The sequence below is a fragment of the Falco biarmicus genome, chromosome 2 (genome assembly GCF_023638135.1).
Source record: "Falco biarmicus isolate bFalBia1 chromosome 2, bFalBia1.pri, whole genome shotgun sequence".
Taxonomy (NCBI): domain Eukaryota; kingdom Metazoa; phylum Chordata; class Aves; order Falconiformes; family Falconidae; genus Falco; species Falco biarmicus.
Window position 1 is genome coordinate 15896575 of NC_079289.1, and position 8960 is coordinate 15905534.

General features: G+C 37.7%; 1 protein-coding gene across 1 annotated transcript; it reads right to left on the reverse strand.

Annotated features, from left to right (window-relative positions):
* Nucleotides 1–218: 218 nt before the first annotated feature.
* LOC130145151 (collagenase 3-like) lies at nt 219–8274 on the reverse strand. The gene is made up of 10 exons (XM_056329718.1): nt 8114–8274; nt 7772–8013; nt 6455–6603; nt 6238–6363; nt 5202–5363; nt 4290–4407; nt 3557–3690; nt 3037–3196; nt 2066–2169; nt 219–1441 (listed from the first exon to the last, which is right to left on the reverse strand). The coding sequence occupies exons 1-10, from the start codon at nt 8234–8236 to the stop codon at nt 1341–1343; spliced, it is 1419 nt and encodes a 472-aa protein (XP_056185693.1). The 5' UTR covers nt 8237–8274; the 3' UTR covers nt 219–1340.
* Nucleotides 8275–8960: the final 686 nt, after the last annotated feature.

Genomic DNA, 8960 nt, shown 5'->3' on the forward strand with positions numbered 1-8960 from the left:
AGTTCTTATTCTGCAAATCTGAGGGCTCCTTCCTTTTTCTTCTCTTTCTGTCTTTCTCTCCTCCTCTCTTTTCTAAAAAAGTCATTTACTCAAAGGGAAAAAAAAGCAAAACAGATTTTTAAATAGAGGTGAAAATTTTAATGAATAAAATGCACAGGTAGCGTTCCTGATTTCTTTTATCCAATAGTTCTGTCTTGGTTTTATGATATGTAGCGTAGGAAATTAAAATTTAAGCAATTTCACAATGTCATTTTATTTATCCATTTTATTTAATATTATTTTTTCAAATTGATAAATAATCCCAATCTCACATCACCTGCAATGATTACAAAACAAAAAAAACCCAAACTAAAATAAAACAAAACAACCCCCCCAAACCCCCTTAGATGGTACTGAAACAATTGATATAGATATTAAAAGAATGACCAACATGAAAAAAGATATTCTTTTGAATATTTTGATTTGGATGTGCAGGCTCTCTGCTGGCACAGCTAGGCATAACCTCTATAAATGTCACTTGAACTGCTCCACTTTACAGCAGCTGAAAACGTGGGCTGTGATACCAGATGTAGCTTCATGCAAGGTTTCAACCTGCATGATGCTCTTGTTGCCACTTCTTTCAGGTTTCCCCGGTATCACACAGGCTGATGATTTCTGCTTGGAATACTCTTCCCTTTTCCTGCTTTTCTGTCTGCTTTGGAATGACACCTCGGTGCTTCTATACCTTCTACTTGTTGCAAACATGACATGGGCATCCATTTCCAGGGGGACATTCCTATTCAAATGGGGATACATTCAAATACCTTTGAATTCCCTAACTTCATTGTTGCAGCTGGGTGTATCCTGCTCAGGCAGCCACCGTTCAGTCCTGACTCATCCATTACACATCTGAATTCCCAGTACATTAATGAGAATTTCACAAATTGCTGAAGGATTAGTTTAAAAATATAACACTCCTGGGTTTATCAGGTCTATTTCTTGGGACGTGGTAGGAGATCCTTGAAAGGTATTAGACACGCTCAGATTACCGGGAATCAATAGTACTCATGATCATGTAGGATGTATCCAGCTTCTCACTTCAATACTAGACAAACTCTAAATGGTGTAATGCCCCTTGAAATGCTAATGATTTCTTTTCTTCTTTCCTATTAAGTTAATTCAGTCCCAGACTGACATGCAGCTATATAGTTCAATATATACAGTATACATTTGGTGATAGGTAGCCAGTGCTTGTTCACAGAACCTTGCTGTCCTCTCCTCTAATAAATCTATATGCCCATATTATTATTTCCTTGTACTACTAGCTGCTCTGCAGCCTATGACATGGCACTCAGATGTAATTAGCACCAAAATATGGAGTTAGTATGCAGGACACGGACAATTCTTTTGCTCCAGATGCTGTATTCAAACTGCAGTGGTCCATTGAAGAAGTAGAGATAACCTAAGGAAAAGAAAAGTTAAAATTAATTAACCCTGAGAAAACTGCATTGCATGTTTAAATTACCCTTCAAATAAAAACTATGCTGTTTATTTTCATTTTTAATAACTCTTTTTAATGCACTTTTTTAGTATTTAGAATGCTGAGCTAAATTTTCAAAGGTCCTTATTCCATTTGCCAGGCTTGGATTGGTATTTCAAAATAACTGATATTTTAATCTAGAGTCAAGCTCTGTGTTTTATTCCTATACAGCACTTGCTTAGAAAAATACAGGATTTGCCAGTTAATGTTTAAGGCTCTGACTTGGAAACACTCCTTGAAGAGTCGGATAGGAATGGGCTCCATTTGGAGGAATGGACACATTATAACACTTCTATATTAAGCATATCACTTTAGGTTCCTTAAGTAAGGAGGCGGATCTTTTTTGGCTCCTGAAATATGTATGTACACAGTTTGTAAGAGCACCTTGACTAGAGGGCAATTTAGAACAGCAACTTGATTCAGCCAAGAACCGAAGTATTGATGTGAAAAAATCAAAACTGCAAATAACAGAATTTCCCACAGGACTTTAATCTCAGGTTTCAATAACAACTAATTTTAATAAAGTTTCATTATCAGATTATGTACCATTTCTGTGATAGACTGCATCCACTCTATCACCAATTCCTGCGAATTCTTCCTCTATTGGCCTGGGGTAGCCTGCTTCCATAACCTCTGCCTCTTCATCGTAACTATATTAAACACACACAAAAAAAATAATTCAGATTTAAACAGCCTGGGACTTTGGTCTTGTGCCCTTTATATGCTTTGAAGTTACCCACATCAGAAGTAACCAGCAGCCTTTAGAATCATAGAATCATCTAGGCTGGAAAAGAACTTTAAGATCATCAGCTCCAACTGTTAACCCAGCACTGCCAAGTCCATCACTAAACCATGTCCCTAAGCACCAGGTACTTTGGGGACTTTATGTCTAATGAAACTCAGGACAATAACCAGGGCACTCTTCCACCGCAAGTACAAGCTCAATAAACACTAAAGTAACAAAGCTATATTTTCAGAACTGATCTAGAAGGTACATCTTATATGGAGATGACTGTACCTGGATGTATTTGCACTACAAGCCTATCCTGAGGCTGCTTAGCACAAAGATACTGGGAAGGGATGGTAATGTCTTAATTATGCATCAGACCTGGCTGTAAGTCCCACTCATGGGCAGCAAAAAGCAGCCATCCTAGGGTGGGATAGATTTCTTACTCTCACAGCACTGATACCATTTTGTGTCACACAAGCAACTCAAAGAAGCAAGAAGGGAATTTTTTCTAGGAGACATGCTGATGTTACAAACTCTCCTGGACTAAGGCATTGTTATTCTCCTTTCCTTTCTCGCACTCTTTCAGCTTTTAAAGGCTGTGCCCATATGTTTATAAAAGTCTTGCATACATCTTTATGACATATTTCTTCTACACAGCTACAGCACTAATGAAAAGCACAGACTGGAAACATGAGCTACAATCAAGTGGCTGGTTTGAAAAAAACTGATGTTTTGATACTTCTGGACAGGTTATGACCAGGGACACACCAGTCTGTCACCAGCTTACCTCCAGTACTTATTTCCAGTAAAAAAGAGAGTCTTGCCAGTGTCTTGAATATGGACAGCTGCATCTATTCTTTTCATTTCTTTTGGGAACCCCATTTCATATATCTTTTTAGGAAAGTCTTCAACTATGTCGTAACCGTTCAAAGCCCAGACTTTCTTTCCTGAAAATAAGAACAAAGTATGCATGAGTCTTTTGTAAAGGCTCAACTTAGAAACAGAATAAAATGAGGATACCATGATCCTTGTTTTAATACAAGCAACAGATTCTTAGGTCACATACTCAGCAGTTATTAAACTATTTATGCTAAGTATGATCCTAGTCATCTGAGCCTAATTGTAGTCTGAGCTTAATCACTGGAATGTCACTGGAAATTGCATAGATTTTCACAGGGTGAAACCAACAGAGTTTGCTTTTTGAGCAAGGAAGGTAGGATGTTTTGTTCTTCTCTTGATTACCTTTACATCACTTACTGAGCTTGACTATGTATATTTTTCTGCCAACAACAAAATTGAAAACTCACCCTTAAACATGAACACAAGATCTTTGATGGGGTTTTCATAAGCTGCATCTATTTTATTTGGAAGCTCTGGCCAAAAAGACTTAAGTAACACCAGTTCTGCCTCAACCATCTGAGGGTGCAGTCTCCAGAAAAACCTAGTCATAAAAAGAAAACATATTTTATGGTTTTTTTTCATACTACAGAATACCAGTAACTTTGATGTGCTATATTAAAAAGTAGTTAATGGAGAATTATTTTTTTATATAACATAGAATTTTCAATACATAGAGCTCCTTGTAGACCTTTCCTTTCCTCATAGTCACCTAGCTGCAGACCATTTATGTCACTCACACAGTGATCATCACAAAAAACCCCAAACTTGAATCTTTTTTTCATTTAGAATAAAAGAAACGCTGCTGTCCCATGTAAGGCTTCTGAATGTAGTATAACTTCACTCAGATAAATGTTAGTAGATATGTGTGTGTAGAAGAAAGCCCCGTGAAATTAAAAATGTGTACAAATACTGTCAGTCTTTAGCCATATTATCTTCATATTACTAGGCAGTCAAGTCTGTAACTGTATTATAAATCCTCCCTAAAAAGATACATGATGCAGTTTCTTAAAGACATCTGTATTGATTTGTGATTTTTTAAACGTATGATTACTCAAATCTTTAGTAAAAATCTGAGATGGTGTTTTCTCTTGCTCAAATTTTATCCAGCACCCATCATCTGTGACATGGCAATCGCTTTACCTGTCCTTGAAGATCAGCATTTCTCCACGCAGTTCAGTTATTGCATCAAGTGACAAATCTACATCACATTTCTCTGGCGTTTTGGGATGTTTTGGGTTGGGATCTCTATCTCCAGCACCTGGAATCATATCATATGATCTAAGTTTGACAACATTCATTTCTTTTCTGTGGATACTGTGAGGGTGGTGATGCCCCATCCCTGGCAGTGCTCAAGGCCAGGTTGGATGGGGCTGTGAGCAACCTGGTCTAGTGGGAGGTGTCCCTGCCCGTGGCAGGGGGGCTGGAACCAGATGATCTTTAAGGTCCCTTCCAACCCAAACCATTCTATAAGTTTATGGTTATATGATCATGGTATTGAACAGGAGGACATGGAAGAATTCCCAAACAGCATGATGAATACAAGCATAATGAGCAATCTATTTGTACTGGGGAAAGTCTGTTCTCTCTTTCTCTTCTTTAGCCAAATACATTCATGGACTTCACAGTTCAGCAGTGTTGCAAAGATGTTAAACAGACTTGCTTTCTTTAACCCAAGTTGTGAAAGTCCCCCAAAAGTTTTCTTCTTTCCATGATGAAAAATGGATATTTCTGTTTTTTTCCTTTCAGCTCTGTTTTCCCTTCTCTTTTGAGGCAGTTCAAAAAGTATAAAGATTCTGCCCCCCACGAAAGGAGGCAGCAGAGTGACAAACTGTCCTCTGCAGTGTTATTTCCTTTTTATTCTTTTTTTTTTTTTAATCTGAACTATTAAATCTAAGCATCTTCTGTTCCTGAAGTCTAGTTGCCAAGTATCCAGTGAATTGGTCTGAATCAGTCATGACTGTTGCTATTGAAGATCTGTAGTTCTGTGGTAACTGTGTAGTGCATCTGTAACAGGTTATAACAGCACAGGGTATGTATGTTATACAGACTTACCGTAGAGCTCTTGGATCCCTTGAACATCGTCATCAGGCAACACAAAGCCAGTTTTTCCAGTGTACGTGTAAATTGGAAACATCAGAGCTCCAGGGTCTCTAGAATGTTCAAGTCCCAGAGAATGACCAAATTCATGGGCAGCAACAAGGAACAAGTTATACCCTATAACAAACCACAGTGAAAGTAACTGCATAGCTCCCTGTATCACCAAAGTGTACTTAGACTAATCAACTGATCTTAACACTTATGTTTTAACATATGGGGCAATGAAGCAGACACCTGAATAAATGGGAAAATGATGTACATTGCTTGCCTTTTTTGAAGTACCATGGGTTTTGTTTTGTTAAGGGCCTAATCGATTGAGAATCTCATAGCTATAGCTGGATTCAAACTAAATCTTTTTTTTTGACAGTGTTGCTCTGTAGGCAGATTTAGATTTCTTAAAATTTCTTAGTAACACCGGAAAGCTCTAGGGCAAAGTCAGCCTTACTCAAATCAATAAAATTTTTCATCTTTTGTCAGGAATTCACGTCTAGCAGGGAGTCTATATTGTTTTCAGTATTGCAAAAATTAGCTTTAATGCCAGGAGGGTGAAATAACATAGTGCTGAAAAAACCCATAGTGTTTTGTTCTATTAAAGCTCTGTCCCCAACAGGCAAGGTGAAGAATTTTCAAATTCAATGCAAGTAGACAATTTGCAGCAAATTAAATTATATGTGTTATCTATAGGATTCAGTATGTAATTCCCATCAATCTGTGATCAGAACTAGCTGCCCTTTTGCTCAGTGAAATGCCAAGATGAAAAAACACCTTCTTTGTGGCATTTTTACTATCACTTTGTTTAGGAGGTGTGTACCTTAAAATTTATGCTAGGCATATATTCTACTTCTATTTATGATTGGAGGTTAAACCCAACTTCCTATGAGTTACCAGTGAACGTAATGAACAGTACACAGGCAAAACAGTTTACAGTTATCAAACAGGACAAAATTGTCCATATATCACCATTTCAAATAATCTCAGGAACTTCTGTTACCTCTAGAATCATCTGACCAAGTTTCATCATCGTCAAAATGGGCATCTCCTCCATAGTCTGGACCCGGGGGAAAAGCATGAGCCAATAATCCAGAGGGTCCATCGAAGGGGTAAAAGTCACCATGTTCTATAAAACAACATTCAAAACATTTAAATCAACTATCCTGTCTTATTGGCAGCAATATAACTATAATTAAAAATAATTCATTCTGCGTTACCTTTAGTGCCAAAGGAGATCATGATGTCAGCTATACCACTTCGTATTCTGGTGAAGTTAAGGGGTGTCACATCAGACCAAACTTTGAATGCTTTTTTGAAAGCTCTGTCTACGTCAGCACGTCTCAGATCTGAAGTGTAATTCATAATCCTATCAAACAGATTAATATCTCCAGTTAATTGTGTGAATTGAAGAAAATGTGTAACAAACTTTTATCTAACTGTACACCTCACTAAAATTTTTGCTTTTTTCCTCCTTATGTTCTTACCTAAAAACAAAGAGCTTGGCAGATGCATACAGTATTCAAAAAAGTAAAAATAACCATTTCTATTTTCATTAAAATCATTCAGAGACATCTGAAATGATCCAACAGCTTTCTGTAATTGATTTTATATGCACCAGAAGAAACAGAAAATGACAGTTGTATACTGTATTATGTCAAATCATATCAGTAATTTCAAACTTTTTCTTATGCCATATAAAATATTTCATGACCCTCACTACCTGGAGGAGCAAACAAGATTCAAGGCTTTTTATAAGCTAGAATCACTCATATAAAAGTAATATTTATCCCTAGATACTGAAATGATAGTTTGGTGATTTCATATCTGGAGTCCTCTAAAGAAACTTGGGTTGCAGCTGGTCAAAACCCCCTGCTGATGACGTTGTTGTGTTAAGGGAGAAGGAGCTGCTGTGTGACCTTTAAGCACCGTAGCTTCCCGAGGTCAGCTTCCTGAGGTTATGGTGTGAAATTTGTCAGACCAAGCATAGACATCTGGACTGTGAAATGGGACTGTGAAATGGACTGTGAAAGAGAGACAAGGATCAGTCCCTGATCTCAGAGCCACATTACACAGATCGGTTTGCCTCTACAGTGCTTTGTCCAGGACAGGACCTATACGAAGCAGACACTAAACCAGGTCCAAAGCACTAAGAGCTAAGGAGTGACCTAGAGGTTAAGTGCTATGAGGATCAGTGGTGAGGTGCACGGTTGTAGTCCTTACCCCTCTTTCACTGGGCACCATGGATGTGACCAGAGTGTTTACATGGAGGCCAGATGAGGAGTTACTAGCTTACACCACACCAGCCTTCCTCCACAACAAAGTGCAATGGAAAAAAATCATATTTACTTCCTTGGGCTGTAAGATGGGCTCAGGGGACCTTTCCAAAAATGGGGCTGTGAGATTTTAAACTGCAACATGAATTTTGTCAAACTCAAATGCATCCTTCTCCCAACAACCCAACTGAGCAACCTATCGGACAAGGTACCTGAAAGAAGGTAATAACGGTAGTAACACTCAATATGCCATGCATTTACCTGTATGTCAAATTAGTTTTTGACCATTTGAGTTTTCTAGGGAAAAAGTTATATTCCCCCACATCTGGGACACCGCATCTTGGTTTCTGCATCAGTTCATATGTTTCTTCATCTAATTTGCCTGTCACCTCCAAACCAAAAAAAGCTTGCATTTCTCGAAGTTTAGATGCCATTGTATTGGCACTCTTCCTCATTAGGCCACCAAGATTTGGACGGAGATCATAGTGAGTCCTGAGATAGCGCTAAAAAGGGGAAAAGAAGTAATGAGCCTAGTTTTGAAACAGTTGTAACTACACAACTTACTATTTATAAAATATGCAAATTAATTATTTTATACTGTACCTCTGCAAACTGAAGGTCTTTCTCTGTGAATTCATGGCTGTCTTCAAGGGGAATAGGGATTGTCAGGCAAAATGACAAACCCAACAAGAAAAAGAAGACAGCTGAAAGTCTTGCCTGCATCATGTTGGATTTGTGAAGTCTGAAGCCGTGATGTTTTAGAGAGCAGTTACCTTTACTTTTATAGTCCCAACCCAGTGAGTCACCACTTAGGGACAAGTTAGAACTTCCTTGTCGCTGAAAGTAAACATGCTTAGATGGCTACTTTTTCTCTCCTCCCCAACACTGTGGTTTAGGCATCTGTTGTCCCACTGAGGGCTCTGAAATTGTATCCTCATATAAACACGGTTTCTGAATATTGACATAGGTTGTGGGAAGAAACAGGCAGAAGCAAACTGCACTTTTTGATTATTTTGCAATAACTTACACTGACGATAACTGGCAATAACTTTGCAATAACTTACTCTTCTCTGCTAGAAAAATTGCCTTTCTACTGTTCGTTAGACAATAAAAATATGTAACAAGCTGCATGGTTTTTAAAACAAATTCTGCAATTTTTCAGTAGTTACACTAGTTCAACAGCAATTTTTAACAGTTGTAATAGATCATACACACTTCAATCGTTCATAAATGTTGCCTTGGCTGATAAGAAATAACATTATAAAGTATACAACAGGATATTACATTTCCTTGTTTCTGTAAAGAAATATAACTCCAAAGTATTAACAGAAATTTTACTTCAGAGATCCTTAAAGTGACTTCCCATCTGTCTTTCAGAATGATTTACTGCTTAAGATGTACTCAAAACCAGAAATGCTAAATATCAGGCAATATTTTTGAGTATTTTAAA